Source organism: Crassostrea angulata, chromosome 3 (genome assembly GCF_025612915.1).
Source record: "Crassostrea angulata isolate pt1a10 chromosome 3, ASM2561291v2, whole genome shotgun sequence".
Lineage (NCBI taxonomy): Eukaryota > Metazoa > Mollusca > Bivalvia > Ostreida > Ostreidae > Magallana > Magallana angulata.
The window spans coordinates 55,080,199-55,104,492 of record NC_069113.1 but is presented as its reverse complement, the minus strand read 5'-3'; the positions used below and the strand labels follow the sequence as shown (position 1 = coordinate 55,104,492).

The 24,294-nt window shown below is 35.3% G+C and overlaps 1 protein-coding gene across 8 annotated transcripts; it reads right to left on the bottom strand.

The window, feature by feature from the left end:
• Positions 1 to 958: 958 nt before the first annotated feature.
• Positions 959 to 23,805, bottom strand: LOC128177238 (carbonic anhydrase 2-like). Of its 8 annotated transcripts, none has more exons than XM_052843871.1 (9): positions 23,711 to 23,805; positions 21,355 to 21,517; positions 4,741 to 4,854; positions 3,310 to 3,504; positions 3,040 to 3,158; positions 2,504 to 2,599; positions 2,286 to 2,400; positions 2,091 to 2,197; positions 959 to 1,968 (listed from the first exon to the last, which is right to left on the bottom strand). In XM_052843871.1, exons 3-9 carry the CDS (start codon positions 4,766 to 4,768, stop codon positions 1,864 to 1,866), a joined length of 765 nt encoding a protein of 254 aa, XP_052699831.1. In that variant the 5' UTR covers positions 4,769 to 4,854; positions 21,355 to 21,517; positions 23,711 to 23,805; the 3' UTR covers positions 959 to 1,863. The 8 variants fall into 8 exon arrangements, with proteins under 8 accessions (XP_052699831.1, XP_052699830.1, XP_052699832.1 ...); XM_052843870.1 differs by lacking the exon at positions 23,711 to 23,805 and adding an exon at positions 21,912 to 21,988; XM_052843872.1 differs by lacking the exon at positions 23,711 to 23,805 and having other exon boundaries at positions 21,355 to 21,526.
• Positions 23,806 to 24,294: the final 489 nt, after the last annotated feature.

The window sequence follows — 24,294 nt, the reverse complement described above, 5'->3', positions numbered from 1 at the left end:
TTTTCTGGATCCAAAATTATAATATTCGGGAATGTTTATATTGCTACGATTTGAATATTTTCTGAAATTGCTTAAAGAAGGCTTGTATTGTATTTCATTAGACCTGTAGTATATTCCAGAGCCTTTAAGTTATTGTACTTGGAAAGAATGACTCATAATATAGTTTTGTTCGTAAGAAAATTTCTCGTACGGAAACATTACTTCTTGTATTATGTTTTCCATCTTTAGAAGTTTGTGTTTCTAAAATATTGGAAAGATATTCTGGAGTTTTGCCATGGAACATTTTAAAGAACTGAACGAGTCGATGGTTTTCCATACGCTTTGAAAGTAACACCCAACCTGTTTCTCTGTATAAAAATGCATTGGACGCCATTCTATTACCCCCCCCCCCCCCCCCGTCACTATTCGTGCCGCTTCTAACTGAATATTTTCTATTTTTTAGACTAAGATATTCCGGTAAATTATCCCATATTACATCAGCGTATTCTAAGGCTGGTCTAATAAAAGAGAAGTATATTTTTTTGTAAGCAGTTTCTATCTAATAAAAATTTGACTGCGCATTTGTTCTAATTGTAAACAAAACCAACCCCAATTCAGTTCGTTTGTGAGGTTGTTTTAAAGAACTTAAGCAATAAGATATACGACACATGGATAAAATGTCAAAAAAAGTATTGGTATCTTAAATTTGGTATCAGATATTTTCACAGATTTTGCTGGGAAATAGAAAATTAAAACTATATTTAAAAAATGTTAAGTGCGCCGCAAACTGCAGGCGTTGATGGGGCTGTATCCTAACGACCTTTCGGTCCGCCGGTACATGTATACATACAGCATTGGAACGATGTCCAAGAAAATCCATTTCTGCAATACCTTGGCAGATTAACTCTTTCTGGAAAGCGTTGGATTTTGGTTTAGTTGCCGTATTCGGGAATAAGCAGATTGAAAGAATCACAAAGAGTTTATTGAAACTAAAACATTTTATTTGTTCTATCAAACTTGTGACAACAAAGGTGATATATACAAAATACTAACAGAATTCGGGACGAAAACCTTCATCTATACACTCTGTGATCATTTCTAACCAACAGCAAGAAGTGGTGTCATTTAAGTGCTAATAAAGCTAAGCATGCGCAATGCATATTCAAAAACAATCAACACATCCGCTGACGGTGTGTTGACGTCATTAGCACTAAGTGAAGCAATTATATATGTATATACAAATTTGTCAAAAGTCACACTGAAGTCTTTGTAAGATACAAATGAGGATTTACAACATAATATACATAAAACTTTTTTTTAAAATCTGGTTTTCTAGATCACTTTGTAATACTAAAAATACAACGATGATGATGATGATGATGGTGATGACTTCATTCGAGGAGTGACGAATTAAATGACATGAATCCAACTTTCTGATGTTACTTTTAAAAATCTGGTGAAATTAATTTTATTTTCAATAAGCTCAGTTTTTAATTTTTCAGTAAGAAAGTTTCATTGCACGCTACCAACTATGTAATATTGAATAAAGTTTAAATATTTTAGACCAAATACATTTCAAACAAAAAAGAATAACAGTGTTTAGTGCAATAGGACACCTCAAAGACGGTATAATATAACCATAGTAGGATGTTAATATACATTAATCTTATCATAATAAATTATATGATATCATTAAAAATAATGTGTTAAAAATTATTCATTTATAAATAGAAAAAAAATATAGATATATATGTAGAAAATCTTAAAACCAATATCTTCCCATGGTACTGATGGTTCAGTAGTTGGAATTGCTAAAGGCAAGTCAGTAATAATTGCACTACTCGATGAATACGGGGTGATGAGGGAGGAGAGAGCTGCCGCCGTTTACTTGGAGGCTTTGACGGAACGGCCACACAGAGCACATGGGGGTCGATAGTTGTCCATCATACATTTCCCATTGTTGAATTTGAGTGATCTAAGTGCGTCCATCTAAAAGCAAAACACATTAAAATACTATCAACAATGTAATGATATAATTGCGTAACTGTACTTAAAAGTGCTATTATTATTAGTATTTTAACCAATTTAGTTGACTGTGTGAAATCACGCACCTGAGCTTGTGAGATTTCGATGACGTCACTAAAGAGTGTCCACGTCACACTTTCAAAGAGAGGGGGTGTGGTCAATGAACCGAGATAGGTCCAGTAATGGTCAAGCTCTGTAAAAATTCAATGTTCCAAAGATTAAAATCAATATATATATAAAAAAAAATTGAAATTGAGTTTAAAAGTGTTAAAATTGCTTACTCCCGAGCATGCAGGACGGGTTGAAGTCCTTGTCTAGTTTGACTGATGAACCAGCCTCCTGGATTTTAGAGCAGACATCGGTGATGGTTTTGAATCCTGCGTGCTCTTTTCCTACCTGTCAGAATAAAACCATGATATAAGAACAAACAATTACAACAAGGTTTGTGTGTCTATGATTCCAACATTTCATATAGTGCGAGAAAAATGGCGGTTCTTACATTGACCATGAAGCCGAGAACGGCCAAACCGTCGGGTTTGTCCGCTGCCTCGCCAAAGCTTGCGTATTTCTTGGCATTCCAGTGAACCAAGTGAAGCTGAGGAAAGAGAAAAACTTACATGTATGAGTATAAATATACACGTCATTTGGGAGTGCTGAACGTTAGGAGTAAGTTTACTTGTATTGAATTAAGTAATGTCATCGTCGGAAACCCATGGCCAGTTTCCCTTAAGCTTATTTGCAGAGTGCCAACTCATTAAGAAATTTTCAATCTTCCAATGAACATAACTAGTTTTTGGAGGCTAAAAAAATCTTGTTTTGAAAACATGATGCTATTAATAAATGTATGCATAAGCATTACCGCGATTGGTGGGTTTCCCTTCATAATATTGTGAACGAGCCAATGGGATGGGACTTGAATTATTCAGTAGAACGAGAAAAGTTCAGTGAGTTGTCCCACAGAATTAATAGGCGAGACTGGTCATGGGTTTCCGTCGATGTCAGGTTCTCGATCGTTGCAGACAAAGCGTTGCTTACCTCGGCAGCATAAGTCTTGCCGTCAATAGTGTGCTCGGAGCCGCGGTCGTTGCTGGAGCCCCAGTGCAGATGAAACTGTTCCAGGCGCCAGGTGCCCTCCAGGGGACCCCCTTTAATCTCTGTAATCCAACCAATAGAATACGTGACTCAAATCGTTCATATAATTTGAACTTACCATTTTATGTACATTATCGTTCGTAATTTATCAATGAATTGACTTTTTAACTACAGAGTCACATTAAGAAGTATGGATTAAGGGGCTTTGTTTACCTGAGACTTCCTTGATCTGCACCTTGATGGAACTGCCGGTGTTGGACACCTCTGCGTTTTTCTCGGTGGAGTAGTTAATCTGGAAAGGCTTGGAGCAGAGCTGGTTGTCCACTTGACAGGCCTTGGTACTGATGTCGATAGGCGACTGGCGGTTTCCCTTGGCGACGGGGAAGTTCTCGTGCCAGAGGGCGGGTCCTGTGGGATAAAAAGCAACCAAAGTCAATGCGAGATCATTGAAGGGTAGAGGCTAATTGATAAGAATTTACTTTTTATAAAGTTGATTTTCTAAAAAGAGCTAAAATACATCAACTAAGGTTAACACTTTTTTTTTCTAAGAAGAGCATTCTTGAATCAATATACAAGTCCAAAACTAAAAGCTTTCAATCACTTCCGTTAGATCCACATGCAGGTTCTCCATGTGTCATTCATCAAAGGACCCAATTTGTCTTGCATAGTAAACAACAGCCAATGTTGATAATTAAATCAAATTCTCTTAAAAATCAATCACAATTGCCATAAATTACCATAAATTTGGTCCCTTTATACATATAAAGACGAAATGTGAGCGGGGATTCCCCAGCAGGGGTTTATGCTGCGCTGCATTTCTTCCATGTACAACCCTCTTTCCTTATGTAAAATTTACTTTTTTCCGCTAAACAACTCTTGTTAGATATTTTAAGAGGTCCATATTTCACTTCAATTCTTTTGTGTATCTCATAAGACATTGTACCATAAATTCATGTACTGTCTCCCTTTAACGCATATCTCATATATGAATACTAAAACGATGAATTTTACGTTGTGTGTTGTTTTATGTTTACTTACATTGGCTGAGGATAATTTCGAAAGAAAAAAGCACCTATCTTGATCTGACCGATTTATTACATGTAAATGTGCATATATAATCAATGTCTTTGCCACACAGATTGTGCGTATCTCAATATGATCTCAATGTTATTCTTATAAAATTACACAGTTGCGTTATGGTTGGGTAACAGTTCACATTAGCCTACTGACTGAACTGAAAGCCGTGTATTCAGAATTTAAATAACCAGCGATTCCTATAGTAAACAAATTGTTCACCTTAAACGGCCATGTTATGAATATACATTTTTCATTTTTAAATCCATATTTGACTTCTTCAATGTCATGCGTGAAGCTTTTATAGATTTTCCAGTCATTCATTTTTGAAGCAGATTTACACGAAAAGTTAATTGTAAGAAGTGATACCCCCTCCCTTTACTGTATAGTTAAATTTTGACTGTCCTCAATTTCCAGTATACAGTAATATATGATACATGTTAAATGTATTACAAAGCATCTTTTGATAGAAAGCTAGTTGTACTGACTCATCATAGCTACCAGACCTACAGGTGGGAGTGAGCGTTGGGGTGGGGTAAGATGTGTGGGGGTCAGGCTGAAATACCGTACCGTTGTTCTTCTCGTATCCCCAGCTCATTTTGGTTGGTTGAGGGGTGGGTTCCGACACAGAGTACCTCTGAAATTGGTCGATGAGTTTGCGGATACTTCCAAAGTTCCGCCGTTCTACAAAAAACAGGAAAACATAACGATGAGACACATGGAAAACACATCGGACTCCATAGCTCTACTCCGAGGCCACATCGACCCACGCCGGGTGCAGAGACGCACACCTTTGGAACGCACACTTTTAGAGTTTTCAATGTCGAAATTCCAGCCATTATACACTCGTATCGGAATACGGATGTTTGTAAGAAGTTATTGTTGCATAACGTTGCAGTTTGAAGGTTTTTTGCTGATATTTTACCTACTTCGTAGTTGTACCTCTCCATGTTTTAAAATCGACAGTGGAACGTCTGATCGATTCAAAATCACACTGAGAGATCGGTACTTGGTCTTGGAGTATTTAAATTCTTAAGCCTTTGCAGATTAATACATTTATGTGTATTATTATAACTTTTGTATGAAGTGCGAAACAGATCAAATTCTTTTTTATGATGCGAAGTTTAAAATAAATATTGAATTTTTGCTGTGTAAAGGAAATACATCAATAAATGAAATAAAATTAATATTCAGGAATAATTTCTTTATCTTAATAGTGGACTAGCCAAACAAGTTTTTGTTTATTTTCTGAAGCCAACAAAAAATGATGAGAAATGTGTTTTAATTAAAAAAGTTTAAAAAATTCTATTATTTGGTTATCCCATTTTTTTTAAAAAGACGTGAGATTGACGTATTCTTAAGATATTTGCATCATATTGTGCTCTATGTGTGACGATGTTCAAGCTTTTGTGTCGGTGTTTTTTTAAAACTTTTCTTTGACATTAAATACGGTGACAACAGCCAAACACAAATTTATGTTGCAAACGCTGTCTGCAGAGCGCGGTCGCCGCTATCGAATTTTACATGATATTAACATCGCCTAGAGCAATTACTTCCGGAGTTTGTAATGAATTAAAATATATTGATAGCATGCTAATTAAAGGAATCTTAACTACTTCTATAGTCACAGTTAATTTGTATTTACACCAATTCTAATTAATCAATTGCAGATTCAAGGTATTGCATAATTATATGAAATATTATATTTTTTGTAGGGATTATCGTTAGCAGATTATTTCCTATTGTGATAATCCTAGTTCATCCCGCAAAAGGGGGAGGGGGAAAATAACGACATTTATTTTTAAGGGGAACTCCAGCAGTCTTAATCTTGAAATAATTGAAATAATCGAGCCCATCACAACTAATCCCCGATTTAGTGATAGAATGTTACGGGTGATTCTTAATCTGAATAACAAGAGATAATTAAATGCGCTCATGCATGTTTTTAATGCCATTTGACAGTTACTAATGAGTTTAAGTTTCGAGATAGATGAGAACTGCACTGCGTAAAAATAAATAATTTATTTTTTACGTCTTTTTCGTGGCATTATTGTAATTTCATAATAAAAGAAATTTGGATTTTAAAATTACTGACAAAAGATAAAAAGATCATTCTATGAACAATTTTGAATCGTTTATATATTAGATTGCTTTATCATGCGCTTCAATGTCGAATATTTAAGTGCAGACATATATGTTTTAAAGTTGCATTCATTTGAAAGCTTAGAATAAGCACTTCTTTGGGTAAATATTTATAAAGCGATCGATCCTATGAAATCATACAGGAAAATTAAATACTCATTTCAAGAGATATGTTTCTTAGAAATCTTTGATCGATAGCGATTCTACAAGTTTATTCGGTCATTTCTTTAATTCAAAGTCAATGCTTTCAGAATTTAGGTAATATTTAGATTTGAAACATTTTTTCAAAGAAATACAACAATCCTTCATTTGCAGTGCTTTTTATAGAAATGATATACACAGATAGGCAATTATATAGAACTAATCTTTAATTTTGAGGAAATAATGTGTTTTTGAAGAAATGGCATTTCAGCGCATATTCAAATTTTGACCGACATCAGCTTATGTCTATTAATTTTCTTATATATACCTTTAATATCCACCACCATGGTGTATTTTTCGTTCTTATTCCCGATTCCCATCTTGACGATTTGACAGAGTCACCAAAGACGAAGAAAAAAGTAGAATGCAGGGACAAGCGTCCAGTCGGTCAGTTGTCCAGGTATCGATTGAAGGTCAAGTGAGAAAACTACTCATATTTAAAGGTGAGCACTAGTTCAGATCAACCAACAAAACGTCGCTGCTTTGATTGACAGGGACTTTAGAACTTTTGACCAATCACAATCAGCCATGAGTTCTAATTATACAGAGAGAGAGATGTTTTTTCACCACCGGCGGTGAAGGTAACAAGTGCTTTGCAAAAATAAATTTAAATTTGGTCAGTCAACACGGCGTTTTAAAAATATCTCAACAAGTGATATTTTTTTTCAAAATTTAGGATGTATACACTGTAGAAAGGAGATGTTTATTAACTGAATGTAATGAACTCGTACGTAATTTTTTTTTTTTCTTTTTTTTTTTTACAAAACGATTGTTTTCATTCACAATATTTTTTTGACAATTTTTTGACTGGAAATCTCTAACTGACCCAGAGAAATCGCTCTATTTGAACTGTTTCATCTATTAATTAACAAGAAGCGGTTTATACCGCTGTAACTCTGTGACTCATTTATTTGTTTGTTTGTTTGTTTATTTCGATCCGTTACTTGTTGTCTTAGTGAAAAGAAGTTTGAGAAGTTAATGATATATTTTTTATTTACGTATTTGTGTCTCAGTTGATTCATATGATTCATATCACCCCTCCCCTCCTGAAATATCTGTCCTCTAGTGTGTGGTAATGGATTGATTTTGTCCTATAATAAAGACTCGAGTATGCTTTCTCAGATTATAATTTTTCCTGTATATACATTTTCTGACGCCAACATTTTTCTTCATCAGACCAGAATGTTACCAAGCACACATTCGTGTTTGTAAAGGGTTAACTACAGGTTTTAATTTTCCTTTCAATATCATTGAATTACGACACCTTTCTAACCTCAAGGTATGGAATTTAAACTATTAATTTTTTTATTCATGACGAAATTAGCTTATTTATTGTATTGTCAGTATGATGGCACTGTAGCCTACATAAATGCTAGGTGTCAATTTTAGACTCAAATGCAAATGTTTTGTCAAATAATGATGTCACTAGGTACTACTTTTTTAAAAAAAATTCATCAAAAGCTGCTCCCCAGCAGCAACTTGATATTTAATTAGTGATTAGTTATTAACTGCTCTAATAATTTATTCCATAACTTCCCCAATTTGGCATATAAAAAAGAGATCTTATTTATGACTACTTGACATTTGATCGACACAAAAAGAAATGGTGACATCAGTCAAGATGCCACTGACGCGTGAATCTAATCCTTCTTGCACTCGAAACCTTGGAGACGAGGGTGTTCCCCAATAGGGTTAATCTTCTGTGAGGACTTAAAGCAAGGAACAGTCTGTGAGTGCCATAGAATTTAGCAATTAATCGTAAAATAGCAGATATATTATATTCATATATACTTAAACAAGATACTGTACATAGAATGTCAAATGTAAAAATACAAGAGAGAATTGACGGAAATCCGAAATGGTCAACATTCCGAGTTGGGGGATTTATTGCAGATTAGAACTATAATGAGAGGGATGAGTGTGAATAATTAACAAGCTATATATCTTCTTCTTCTTCTAAGAGTTTTCATGAGCTGAGCAATAATCCTGTCTCATTAAGTGTGCACGCTGACAAAAGTTGACAGGCTACTGTCACTTGTTAATTTGTCAAAAGAGCATGGATTAATTTAGGGTTGTGTATTTGCCGTGGTGTGCTTGGTCAATTAATAATTCCATATAAATACATATTGAGAGCGCAGTTTGACATATTGTAAAGGTGAAGCTAAATTTCAAAAGTTGCTTCCTCTATAAATTAAAAAAAATATATTATATCTTTGAAATTAGGAACACAAACAGAATCTGCAGGAGTTATGTCTTATGCTTGACACATCTTTTTTAATCAATATAGACATTCCCTAAATGCATTAACATTTAATACAAATGATTCATATGCATAAACGATTGCATCAATAAAACGTCATCGCATAACACTAATTAGAAACGCTTAATGAATTCCGTTTTACCAGGACGGTGAATTGGGCTAGGAGGGAAGATAGACCGACGACATTTGTTGATCGACAAATTCATAACAAGATGGACGTAAAAAATGTACGTATCAAATTTTCGGTACACTAAAAGGTCCCGTCAAACGTCACGGGGGGAGATATATTGCCCAAAGCATTGACTGTCGTGTTCACGCAGTGACTTTTAAACTTTTTTTTTAGAAACATGCATAATGCGTAATTTGCATACGTGCACTTGCACGTGCAAAAGTCTTCATTTTTTATGGAATTATAGACATACAAATCAAGTAATGTCAACTAAAAATGTTCATAAGATGATTTGGGTATTCTGTATAATAATTTTGATGAAGTGTAAGTGCTGTTTCCAAATTAAACCTAAGCATTAAAACTGAAGATAAAGTGTGTAAAAAAAAAATAAACCGCACATCTTAGTCATCACGGATTGTCTTTCTCTCATTTATCATGCGGTGGACTGAGAAGTAATTCATTTCCAATTGCAGACAACAGGACATGCAAGGGTCAGGAAACACTCGAAAATCCCCAAGACCATGATCATAATCTTCGTGTACCTGTACCTGATAGCGCCCTGGGAGGTTGGGGTATCATCCCCCTCCCCCCCCCCCCCCCCCCCCCGTCTGGTTTGACCCCGGTTTCGACCATTGTACAAAAGTTCACGTGTTTGAATAGTTCCCACGGTGGGTCAGTCCTGGTTGTCAACATCTGAATGAAGTTACCACATACATGTACAATATGTACATGTATAGAAAAACCCCAGAGTGGATCGACAGAAGCTGTCTACCAACCAAATACTAACCTTTACTATCATTTATGTTTAAAAATTTAATATTATCATTATGAAGTCAATGGACCTAACTTTGCACTTTGCATTATCTTATGAAAGATTTATAGTGTTCTTTAATCTTTTATAAACTGTGTCATTATATGCTTTGATTTTGATTGAAACTAAACATGAAATGAATGGAAAAGACTCGATCCTTAACGACCGGTAGTGCACCAAAAATTCATTGAAGAATACTTTATACATGTATCTAGAATTCTTGACGTTGAAAAAGAACCAGTTTGATTAACACCCCACCCCCAATCAACCCTCCTACACACTTCCACATACAATAAGAGCAGTTAAGGTGACATGTGTATATGATTAAAAAAATGTACATGCTGCTGTATATTTAGATAGCTATAATTAACTCAGACTGTTCCATCCATAGACGCGGGGGAGAGGTCGATGACCTATGTCTGCATGGCGAGAACATCTCGGTCTACAGGTGTCTTTAAGTCATCGCGTGTACTACTTTAATCAGACAGCAATTTAAAAATGTTCACTCCTAAACTACAAATACTATTTCAGTATATACAATAGCGTCCATGAAAGATAACTCATGCACCTCATATCCATGTACAAACAATAGGCTATGATCTTTTTTAAGCGATGCTGATTTGCAAAGAACCAGAAAAAATACATAGTAAAAGTGGTGTATGAAGTGTAGAATGAATATGGAGGGCTATTGTTCTATATTGTATATCGTGAGTGTTCAACTCCCTCTACCATCTGTCTTCAAGTAAATTAGAAAGGTACAACCTATTGCACAAATTCAAAAAAATGTTAAAACATATATTTCTGTCAATGAAAATTGCGACCACCACCCAAGAAGAACACAATGGCTATTTACTGGAATCATGACACACATATAGAGGCTGTACTTTAAATTTATCAATCAATGGGTCAATCTTTATAAAATATTTCTTGTTCTCAAAACAATCAATAAACTTTGTTTGGAATGACTTGCATTAAACAAATTCTAATGTGAAGTTATGTAAATGATGCAGGGTTGCTATGTAACATGTCCGTTTGAAGGAGACCCCAAAACTTTCGTAGTGCTGTGGCCATTTATGCAAATGACACAATTTAAAGCTTTCTTCTTACAGCTACATGTATAGAACAAGCATGTCGGTGACTCACTGAGCACTCTGTGATGTCTATCAAGTCTAAGAAACTTTACAGAAATGCTAATGTAATCCAAATTAACATGCAAATGAACGAAAATGTCAAAGGAAAATGTGCAGGAGAAGCATTATTTAATTAAGAGACGAGTCTAGCATTGTAATATCATCAGCCCCGCCTCTGTCGTCTTTTCGTTGGCTCTCTCTTAATTAATGCGCAGAAAACATGCGCGAAATAGAAATTATTGCGTTTTTAGAGTAAAAAAATTAAGAAGCAATTTTTCAATCATTCACGACAATAAATTATGCTTCAAAAGTGTTCAGACTGGTAATGACAATTTTTTAACGGAAATATAAGTGTAATTTTAAACATTTTATCGGTGGTAAAACCACTGATTTCAAGTCTGAAGTTCTCGAATAAAGCAGTTCTAGTAAGGTAAATCTATTTCTAATTTATCTTTGCTTACTGACTGCAGACCTGGAAGAATAAGAAAGATAAAATCTAATTCTTTTCGACTTGAGCACACCGCAAAAATATTAGGCTGATAAGAAACCCTCATTGAACTATTAAATATACATACTTTTTTACTTTAAAAAGAAAGCCCCTGTAGTTCAGAAGTATGGTATACAAGCGCGATATGTTGTTCAACCCATATTGCCGATATTGTGTGTACCTTGTGTGCGCCTCTTTTGTCTGAGAGCGGACGAAACTGATGTCCTCTAATTTAGTACAAGGACTTCGCCACTTTGAAAACATTAATAAACAAACCGGCGTGTTTGACACGAATTCGAAATTGTTTCGACACAAGAAATTGCACACACATATGTGTGATTAGCTTCTTGACTGAAACGCCAAAGACCATTACAATGTGAATCACGCCATTCATTTTATTTGACTCAGTCTAACTTCGGCAATTTTTACAAAAGGTTTCAATAAGTACAACAATTGCTGCACATGCGCAACAGGAAGTTCGCTTTGGGCATCCAGAGAAAAATTTTCATATTTTTTTTTTTTTGGCAAAGAATTATTTCTATTCGAAAATTATATATCACTGGACCATGTGGTTGCTTTAGAATCTTTTTAATTTTAGAGATAAACATTTAAACTTACTTGCAAATCTCGAAACAAGCAAGGATATCCATTTTTTTTTTAAATTCTTTATCAGCTGATTTATTTTGGTTTTTAAAGAGACTTTAGTTATCGGGTTCCCCCTGATCTACGAGGTCATTTACCATTGCGGTGTTTTAAAAACTTTATTGTCTTTGTACCCTAAACACTGTACAAAACGTTTTGCACAGGCACAAACAGCTGCATACAGCCAAGTATATTCAAAGTTTAAACTGATGTTAAACTGTTTAATTTTGCTCGATAAATCTTAATGATACACATTAAGAAATTGAAAAAAAATCTTTAAAATTAAAAATCATGTAAATAAAATTAGTTATTAAATGCTATTAAAATACTTTTTTAAAAATAGGAATTTAAAGAAAATGAATATCTAACCATTTTGATATGTTTTACATTCTTTTATTATTGTTTCTTTAGATGTTGTTTTCATTTACTTTTTACACGAAAATTAATATATTATTTTTCATACGATGAAGTAATAAATACAAGTTAGCGATGAAAAAAGCGTGTTGTGCTTACCCGAGGAGATGAAATGCAAGCTGTCGAAGCAGTGGCAGTACAAGGGCGCTATACGAGGGATGTTTTAAACCTCTTACAAGATCGGAGCCAACCAATCAGCTAGCACCTCGCGATTACACATTGAAAATTATGATAGTTATAAATGAATTTTTAAACCAAAGCCTGAATGGGAGAAACGTCATTGTTTGAACTAAAGGGTATAAAACGTAACTTACATAAACAGTCACTTGAAGGAGTCTGGGAGAATCAGGACATTGAGACCAATTTGAATGGAACCCCTGATGTCACCTTTATCTTACGGTGAAGGGTTAACCACGGTGTTTAAAGAGACAGGGGTCAAATGGACCGGGTACCTGTCATCTGATTCAGCAAAACACACGTTATGAAAAAACATCGTGTTGCCTTTTTGACGGTCACCTAGTCAGCATTACCTAAAAATATCTGCCTTTGAAATTTTAACAAAATTTTAAAACAGCTTGCGCTATCAAGTTCAATGTGATGTGTTCCTGTGTTTCTGATTTCCCCTGATTCTTTAACCTGGATTTAAATTTATAAAAAAAAGTGTTGCATGCTTTTGTAACGCACATTCTGTCATTATCTGCTGTTAATTAAAGCCAGAGACGGAAACAACAGTTGTATGCGGCCGTCGCTGACAGCTTTTTGCAAGACGTCTGCACCTTATACTCATCGCCGTATAATGCGTTTTGACAAACCTTTCGCAATATATACAGACAGAACCTGTACTTAATCGCATGCACAAATTTGACACTTAGGAATATATCTGCATATTCACAAATGACATAAAAAAATTCGCAACAATTAAAAGTCTTAGATTTCTTGCTAATATAGACGTTTCGTAGGTCGTTGACTGTTATGTATAAGCCACGAGTACTTGGCCTGAACAGGTTAAGTAATATTGATAAAGAATTCTGAATGATAATAACGATGGTTTCTTTCACAATAATGGCGATATTTGATACTTCCGATTTCAGAAGATACAGGTACAAAAAGTCCCAAATTGCGTTTTTAGCAATGATGTTTCCTACACAAACCTGGTGTTTGACACTGAATTGGCAAAATGAAATCGGCTCCAGTAATGAACTCAATTTCAGACATCTGCTGCATTTAGAGAACAAATAAGGGGTCTACATCTAAAAATATTTCCTGAACGTTTCACCCTTTATTTGAACCTTTGTCTGATATTAGCAAGCATAACAGATTTACATACTATCCGATGTATGGGTTGTGATACTAAACTTGTCTTTATATAAATCAATAATAGAATTTTTCTTTTATCTTTATCGTCGTTTGGGGTTTTTTTTTCTATTTGTTTTGCTTGTGCGTGTGGTTTTTTTTCTTTAAAAAAGGCATTAGGGAAAAACTTTTTTTAATAAAGGTGTAAAGCATGATGGATATTATTAAAATGATTAATCATGATTTAGGAAATATTCAAATGAAATATTCAAACGGTATAATCCAAAAACATTAAAGTTTAAAAAAAAAAAAAAAACACTTTAAATTAAGTATTAAAACCCTAGTATATTAGCCCTTCCTTACCTGAGTAAATAGCTTCCGGCAGACAAATGAGGACTAGTGTATTGCGAGGGGCAGGCGGGTATTTACCTTGCTTTAGGTAAGGAGGGGGCCAGACGTTGATAAAGTTTACAATTCTCACCTTGACCTGACCCCGCCGTGCCTGCTAGTATTGACTCTCCAAATACTGAGATAAAACACTCGCTCGGACCAAGTTACATTTCTACACTCAATACATAGAACTTGTCAATATCATTAGTAAAACAGAAACGAAGCTACGGAACCGATCTATGGACGTGAGTTTACTCAGCTTCGGACAACAGAACCAATGACAATACCTCAGTAACCTCAGCAAACAGAAAGGGGGGGGGGGTACTAATGAATACACACTGTAATGGTCATCTTAACCTAACTATAAGTACTCGTAGTTATGTACATTTGTATGACGTCTTTCTCGGAGCTATCACCGATACATGTACCTATATATATGGTATTTTGGTTCTGATTTTTGTTTTGTGGTTTTTGTCTTGGTTTTGGATTTTTCTTTTTGGTAGAAACTTGCAATGACATCCTAAAAGGACTACCAAAAAGAAGTCTTAACACATGAAGTCTTAACACACACATGTGACGGTATACTCTGTATACTTGGGTTATCTTGTTACAAAATCTCCGTTATCTCCTCGTTAGGGAGAGCGATCTGTTGAATCAGCACTTCATGGGTCCTTGCGTGGATTTGACACTCAATTAATTCATCGCCTCATTCGATTGCTACCTGCAATCTTCTGATTACCGACACTAGGTGGCAAACCTATAGACGCTTTCATACTGTATTTGAATAGGATATTGTCAAAATTGTTTTAAAATCGACACACTATCAAAATCAATAAACGACACATGGATAGAGAAAGAGTAAGGCTCTGACATATAAACCATTCTCTGTAGACCTGACAAATTGAGACTGCTCATAATTTGGCTGTTTAAGTCGGGGCGCTGAGTGTAATTGCATTGTAACTCTGTCACCATTAGAGATTTAGAATGTCCGTGAACAATTAGGATGAGTGCAAGTTTTTACAACGTCTGCTCAAGTGCTCCTCGTCAGGACAGGGTTAAGGCGCGATATACAAATGGCATATATTAATTAACCGAAAAAATCATGCCACATTGACTCTAAACTGAGAATATACTTGACTGTCTTTTTTAAATTTTATTTTTCTAAAAAGAAACATCCTTTGGTAAAATAATCTTTATTTATTAACATTTATTTAAAATTATAAAAACTTTTCAAACATTTGAAAAACAAGAAACTTTACCATACTCATTTTTAAATTCTGAGTCAAAATTTTATGCCAAAACTACGCTCAAGAATAATGTTACTTGAGAACTAGTATGTATTAAGTATATTCAACTGTTAACGAAATTTTAATAAAAATTGAACCAATCACCGATGATCTTATAGTGATTTGTTCTTCGTGAAAAATATTTTGTTTGAAAAAAAAAAACCCATCTGTAGATTAATTAAAAGTAAACAAAAAAAAATAGAGTGATCACATCTACAATTTATTCTTTCTCATAACTTCCTAAACTTTCATAACAATGAGATTACGTGGGCAAGGCGTTCTACCGGGGTTTGAGTGTGTCCGTGAGGAGGGTCAGCAACAAAAGCTTGTCTTACCGGTCTGGTTCACAGTGTAGTGGACGGCAGTGGCTCTGGCTGTTCCATCAACACGACACACAACTCGTCCCGTGTTTGCTGCAATGCCCAGTAGCGCACGGAACATTGCAGTACTGGTGAGTGACATTAAATCCCGCCGTGGCCACAACTGATGCGCCATCTACATCTACCTGTCCATTTATACCGATTGCATAATTCTGGTTGGTTGTTTTGACAAAATGACGAGATCGCAATTGAAAACTAACGGTCTTCATTGTAGCAGTATCGTAACCATATCAGCCGTGTGTACAAAATATATATTTATGGGGTGTTTTGATTTCATATTTTATCTTTCATAAACAAGAACAGCAAGTACTAAAAACCGACGAGAAAGAGTTTGAGATTAAAGTGATCATCAAGTTATTATTATATTGATAACATTTGTAAAGGCGTCACAGATACTGAGATAGTTCAACACAAGCATGAGGAAATCAAACATGCATGCATAAGTATAATTATATTAACTTAATCATCAGATTAAGACTGCGTTGAACCATTTAGCAATAAAAGTAAATCTTTGAAATATTATGATTATAGTCGCACAAAACAAAACGTGAATTTTCGAGCATTGTGAGTTTTTTCAAGAATGATTGCTACTATAGAACGTCGACAGTTTAATCCATTCTATATGCATGCGCAGACATTAAATGTCAATGCTATGCATGTTATAAGGAAGAGAGCCACGTAATTTGAACATTTATGCACAGATAGGAGAAAAATTAATTGAAGTTTCGTAGTTTTCCACTTGATTAGCATTTATTTGATAGCCCTCAGGTTATGCAGACAGACGTTCAACATATATACAATTTTAATGCATTACATTTGATTTACGCTTGGTCAAATTTCTATTTGAATTCAAAACTCTTTAATCTAAGATAGGCCCGGATGTAGGGAGTGACGTCATTGACCTGAGTATCACTGTTGAACCCCGTACGACCCACAGCGACGAAATGAGACCTCGGATAAACGGCGCACTCAAAAAACTGCAACGTGGCGGTACTATAGAAATACTGATAAGACTTTTACAGACTTAAAATGCTTTCAAGATGATTTTGAGCCCTGTATGATATTGACTGATGGTTATTTTAAAACGCATAACATGGACTATTACACCCCCTTATACGGATATAAATAACGTATTCTTCGATCAAATCAGGATAAAGTTTTCTTTCTCACACTTTTACATCAAGGTAAATATTTGAATGCTTCAAAATCATTACACAGAATTACGTTAAGCAGATTTTGAGAGCCCCTGTAATTCATTACCAGAAATAAAAGAGATTTTGAAGAGCGCCAGTAATTCATTGCAAAGAATTACGTAATGTCTCAAATGTGGTTTTAGCACCGTAATACATAGTTACGTATTATTCTTGTCTTGTCGCTGTCTAAAAAGATAAATATTAAATATTAAATTGAAATGACATATTTATGGGGCCTCATTAAAGTTTTAACAAATTCAGTCAGTAAAAATTGTGTATCATCCACTTCTGGAGAAGACTACCAACACCAACACTCCCCCCCCCCCCCCCCTTCCGTCATTTAACAAGGGTTGGATTTGTAAGTCAGTGCCAAACGCTACCAAAACGCAATGAAAAGATGTCTAAAATCATTCAACACAGCTTTAGTGCTTCCTGTCTTCAACTATGATTAATCTGACATAGCTTTGGGTGTTCTATATAAGTCAAAGTAAGGCTGGCAAAATCCAGGGAAAATCCAGGAAAATAAATACTACCCAAAACTTGAAAAAAGTATCCATAATTTATTTAGAGATATCAGTGATATTTGTTACTTGATAATTGTTTCTAACTGTAGGAATCCACTATTAAAAGCATAGATCTTTAAAAGAAATTTTGTAATAGGGATGTGCAGAATACCCCTTGAAATCCTAATGTTGTAACGCTTAAATGTTAAAAGAAAACGATCGTAATCAAAAATTGAATAAATGGTTAGCAAGATCAATAACCCAATCAGATTGCTGCAGTTTATCAAAGGTAATGACTACTACAAAAAAATAAGTAGCCAGTCTTGGCACACATCGTTAATTGACATACTGAAACTAGTTCCTTTAATTGGATTTTGTTCCCTGGCAATGACTCACACTATACCTTTCTTCGGCTAGTCTAGGCTGTTGTTAAAATTAGCTACGCACGTGTTTGAACCTTCTGGCTGCATCCTAATAAAGCAAATGTATTGACTGGTCCTAGAATGATAACACAAACAAAACCATTGCATCTCAAAGAAATTTTGTAACTGAAATTTTGAATAAACTAAATATTTGTTTGCGGGCTTAGAGTGTATATATGCAGTAGACGTCGTTTGTGATAATTTATCGCTGATTGCTCAATTCTGCAAGACCTTCCAGTTCAACTTCAAGTGTAGGAAGTGCAAAAAACTGCCGTGTATCGTCGACTCTGTTTAAAACAGAGACTACTTTTTTGTAGATTAGAAATGTCATTCTATACGTACAAGAGTGCTTACATCGCAGGCTGCCGGATAACTGCCATTGTCAGATTGGTGCACACAGCAAGAGGGCGCCATTAAACCCTTTAAAACCACCCGACAGGTCGTTACAAGTAAATAGCCCACTGTGACAAGATTTACGACAGAACAATTGTAAAATTCCAAGCAGCTTATCCTTGCTCTTCGCAACAGTCAAACTGTTCAATCCAACTCCTGTCTGAATGTCAAACGAATGGGACGAAAGGTTACATCATGTCTGTCTATCAAAATACTTCTTTTATCCACAGATAGGCTTATTTTCACTCCGTAAGAACGTATACTTTTTATCTTTATATGAGAAAAGGAAGAGAGTAAAGCCGGTTTACTTTGTTCCTTAAAAAATGATTTATGACCTATTGTAAATAAAAGACCATTTAAGATCAAGGCCACCAGTCTAACGATGAAAGTGCAGATCTTGAATACAATCGGTGAATCCTACTCTTTCTAGAGTTTAACCACTGTTTCTGCTAGCTTGTAGTCCATTAATGGGGCCAGCAGCACTGCCATATTATTTTCACGGCCTTGTGCAAGTAATTGTAATTAGGTCGTTACTCCTATCCTATATCCGGCGTCGGTATAAAGACACAATGCACATACATAATCATTTGACCTTGGGTATGTTATCGCCACTCAAGGTTACTAGATGATGTGCATCTTTAATTACATGAAATATATATCCCGCGGTATCCCCCCGTGTTTTTGAGATAGCCGTGGTACCTTATCCTGTAATGTTCACCTTTAAACAAGTTTAATCTGTAATGCAATGAGTTCTTTCCGATTGTTTGGCGGGGTGTCGTTTAAAGGTTTAATTTGTTCTGCTTCTGTGTTATACATATATATATGGTGGGGTACGTTATTTGGAAATGACATTATTTTTAGTACCTTTGTGCTTTTATCAGTATATATATAATATAACAGCAAGCTTACGTCCTTGGCTATGCAAATGCATGGTGTCTTAGTTTGACCATTTTCGTTCATTTCAAAGGAGCTTTAGCCAAAAATAATTCGTCGATGACTGTTAAAATTTATCACGTAATATGAATAACGATATTTCTATACAGTACTCCACGTATACTGAATTACTATTTCCTCTCACATCATCAACATTCACCCATAAACCCCCAATACACTGCAGTCTGCCCCGTCATATGGTCTTTATCAGTGTCACTGGGTCACTGGGTCAGTGCCGTGACCGGTCGTCTCAGGTCAACACTGACATGTTTGCAGACTGTGGTAGAGAGCAGGTATCACCCTGTATTGATCCTGGCTGTGTCTAACACCCGTACAAAGCATACTCTATAAGTGTACTCCCACAGACCCACGGTCACCGCGTGTCCTAGGATCAGCCTACTGGACAGCAGCTAACTTTTCACCGCCAAACAGAAATAATCTCAATGCTCCATAATTTTATTTTTTTTTAATTATTTGAGGACCGGAATTTCTTTATAAAGGAATTCAAACAATGAATCTGCTCTTGGCAGATTGGATCATATCATTTTTTTCATAAATTTTCTTATTTTGAATTAAATGATCGGTTTCTTTTATATCTTATTTGTCGATTACCAAGATTATTTTTCTCTTCAATCAATATTCTATCATTATATACATTATTAATTGGTGTATCAGTAGGAAAGATCGATTTAAAAAATTCTGTTCTATGTGAGTTGGAAGGTAGTGAGCAGAAAAGATTCATTTGTCTGCAATGGGTATGAAGCAAAGATTTGTTCAACCAAGTGAATGCATGCTCAGCAATAAACAGTTTGTGATTTTTTAACTAATGTTTTACAAGTGGCCGATCTGTTCGTATGCTGTGAGATCAGATCGACTCCTTACGATATCTCGATCCATCCAACTTCTTCTTTGCATCAAATGAAAACACACACATAGTTTACGCTGCAATATACGACCGCATCCAGATTACATGTAACTAGAGACATTTCTATTTAGATGCATACATAATATCATTAAACTTTTAAATGTAACATTAATTAATCTAGAATAATTTAATAGAGAGTTTAAAGGAATACGTGGGGCCGGATCTTCTCTAGAAATGAAAAGCTCGAGTGGGTAAGTCGTGTTAAACACTTAGTTTGAAGGATCTCTGCCTGTAGAGCAAGTGAATATTTCAGATGAAGAATGTATTTTATGAAGTGGCGATAAGCACATCACGGGAGATTACTCTCGCATTAACTCCGTAATAAGCCGTAAAGATGGAAGGCTAACATGGGATGAAGAAATGATCATAGTAAAAAACTGATAGGTAACACAAGTTCAATGCACAGTTTCCAAACCGAATGTTCGGTTAGGTTTGGAACCCAACGTTCAGTGGCCCTGCACCTCACCATTAATATTAACCCAGAAAAAACTTCGAAAATCAGGATAACTTTATACGCCGAGTAAAAAGAAAAGATTAGCGCGCCTGGTGCCAAACACTGCTCAATGTATGATCTGTTGCATGTACATGTACGATGGAGATATCGTAATGGAGGCGATCTGATCTCACAGGATACGAACAGAGCGGCCACTGGTAAAAACATTCCTTTAAAAAATCCCGAAATGTTTATTGCTGATCATGCATTCACTTGGTTGAACAAATCTTTGCTTCATATCCATTGCAGACAAATAAATCTTTTCTGCTCATTACCTCCCAACTCACATAGAACAGAAAAAAACTTTAATCGATATTTCTCAGTCATACACTAATTATTTGGCGATAAAACCATTGATAAAAATTGACATGGTGTGTTGAGTACATCATTTCTTATGTAACTTTCTCATAAAATATCGAATAAAGAGAGAAATTATCTTTTGTAATACAACTCTAACACATCAATAATTAAGTGAAAAAGATTAGAAGAAGACAAATCCTATATATCACCAGCGCCATAGACATTAGTGAATGGTGTACATCCATTTCTAAGCACTCTCTTCATACGAGAACGGTTGATGAGAAAAATTATCATCGTTATACCTTAAACTATGCTTTTATTCAAACAGTTTATAAAGTTCATTATCATTGAGACCGTCATCCGTTCATACATTAACTAAAGTTCAAACATTATTACTAAAGTATATATAGTACTCACGTAAGACAGTGTTCGAGTTGCTTCGGCTGATGACGACAGTGCTTGGCAACAATGGCGTGTCTCTTATATAACAGCTAAGAGTATCGGCATACCGCTAAACTGTTCCCACATCCATGTAACCCCACCCAGTGCTCAAAGGTGAAGGCTACTCTAGAAGCACCACCTGCAAAAAGGAAACTGTGATTTCACCAACCAAATATTAAATTGTCATTGCATGTCCGGACCAAGTAATAGAAAATCTCCAAAGCCACCAATTTACAATATTCATCCAATTGCATATCCCTCACCTTTACAGACTTTGGTATACTTATTTTTAGTTTACACAATATACATACAGAAAGTACATGCTAACCATGGGCTTATTGGTTCACTTCACTCCTTTTGAGATGTTTTTTTTTTGGGGGGGGGGGGGAGAGATTGAAATGAAACTAAAGCGTACGAGTTTGTACGTTTATATGTTAACCATCAAGTACTTGCATTTTTACAAATACAACTTACAACTCTTTAAAAAATAAAACGAGTAAATATTTTTAGAAACTTTTAGGAAAGCAACATACATTGTTTCTGTTCTGTCGTGGTGCCCCAGACGTCATACAAAAACTTATTTTGTCAAATCATGATGGTCGTATAGTGTTTCAAGGGCCTTTTCCCGTCATTTTCCAAATAACTACAGCTATTATTTCAATCTCTCTTTACAGGAAGAAATTAACAAACGTATTGTAAGTGTTACGCTAGCTACAGCAGGCCACAATGGGTAATTTAATCAGATATACCACACACGTGCTGATTTAATGTCTAAAACCGAATTCTTTAAAATTCACCAGGGAAGTAAACTAACAAATGAAAGCTTTTTAAGCCAAGATGATATACCCTAAAATCGACATACGGGGAAAAAATGATGAACGGTGAAGTCGTGTCGGTTTACTTGTAACGAGGGGATCAGAAGTAATCCACACAAATAACATTCGACAATTATAAATCAGCTTCTCTTGGTCCATTCGATAATTGAAAGTATAAAAACAACAGATGTTGCAAAGCACATTATGTTGCTGTAGAAGAATGCTGAGCTTGTTAAAAACACCTGAATCGGATTTTGATAAAACAATTGGATCGATACACACCATATTGAGAGGGTCACATTGAACGTATATAATATTGTATTAGTTTAGATTATTACTAAGCAAATAATTCTATAATTCGCTTTCAGTTGTCAACCTATTTTTATTATATTAATTTCCTTTGTTTGAATTACACTTGTGTCAACAAAGCTTGTAGACAATTATGCTACAAGGTACTTTAATCGAGAGACCTTGCGGCGATTAGAACTTTTCCTTCCTTTGTATCGCTCCTCGTTCGGAAACCTTTCGGTTCCAGCAGCATATTGATTTCCGTACAGAGCAGACACTGCATGAATAACATCTAAGTAACAAACAATCGACCATTTTTGTCGTAATTATGAATTAAATCGACGACGGAATATAATGGCTGGAACAAAGTTTTTTTCCCGGTCTACAAGAATAAATTGCATCATTCTATGATATTGAACATACACCAAAAGTTGGTCTCTCGATACAAACAATTTCTGCCACGACTGAATGCAGTAAGAAAGCTATTCATGTTCACTGAAAACAGCTGTGTGTCTTAGATTTAAATTGACTCCAATTCCGGTTGGTAAACTATTTACTGCTTGCTGAAATTTCAGCTGTTACAAATACTACATAATGTATTTACAAGCTACATGTATATGTGAATGCTTAGAGATGCGTTTACAGTGAGCTAAGGAAGAAGTCGAGTACACGTATAGAGCCGCATTATCGACTATAAATGGTGTTTTCTCCAATTTTATGAACTTTCAAGCTTATAGAAATTGAGTCATAAACAAGAATCATTCAAATTCTTGAAAAAGGGATAAAAATAATGAGATTTAGACAATGTTATTGAATTGACCTTGCATTGTATATCTGAATATATTACAAAGTATTCGAGTTTTGAACCGATCAAATAGTATGGTCTGCATTGGCACACCCTAGCTCTGTTATTTTGCTAATTGTTTACAGACACTGAATTTATCACGGTTAGCGCCAACACATCAATCAGCAGCCGATCGTTATTGCTTGTGTATCCAATCACACACACACACACACACACACACACTGCGGTGAGGGGTTGATCTATACAGATACTCAATACAGTGTTCATAGACTGGCCATAGATTTTCAGTCTAGGGGGTCATTATCCGTTCTACTGAAACCATTCCAGCGGTATTCTGAATAGGATGTACCAGCCACGTCATACAAACGCTGTATCAGACCACGTGATGTGTACAATCTACTACCTACGATTAGTAAGAACTTACGTGAGATGACCAGTGCATGTGTCCCTCATAACTCCCCAGTCAGCACGGTCAATACAATCTTCTTCATCCCCAAGTCTCTGCTATATAGCGGAAAGTAATGCATGTGTGTGTGTAGTGTATTGAGATAACAGAGCGCTCAAGGATCGGGGAAATCTTATTTATCGGATTTAATGCGCCGTACAATGAAATGAAATATCAGTTTTCGGTACATTTTATCTTTATAATGAACAATATATATATTAAAATTTTAAACTTCAGTCACGACTTACCACATGGTTAGACTTCGATGTATAAAACACCAACAACTGAACGAAATAATGACGTTATTTTTCAACGTCACTATGGCAAAATGACGTCATTTCAGACAGAAAGCATCGACTATACTCTAGCTGTCCCAAGTTTTTTCCTCCACCTATTTTTGTTAATATCTTGACTATCATGAATACCTTTGTGCTCAAAAAACACCATTCACTAGAATGAAAAAAAGTCTAGATCATCTGTTTTGAAACGCTCCGTCTACTGCTTTATTATAGGTTTGATGACACAGTTTAGAAATAACGTAAACAGCAATGTTAAAAAATTCA

Coding starts and splice junctions, on each gene's coding strand:
- LOC128177238 (XM_052843866.1), bottom strand. CDS start 15,890: ATGGCGCATCAGTTGTGGCCACGGCGGGATTTAATGTCACTCACCAGT. Junction 2,198..2,285: donor CCCGTCCTGCATGCTCGGGA/GTAAGCAATTTT, acceptor GAATTTTTACAG/AGCTTGACCATTACTGGACC. Junction 1,969..2,090: donor TCGAAATCTCACAAGCTCAG/GTGCGTGATTTC, acceptor TTTTGCTTTTAG/ATGGACGCACTTAGATCACT.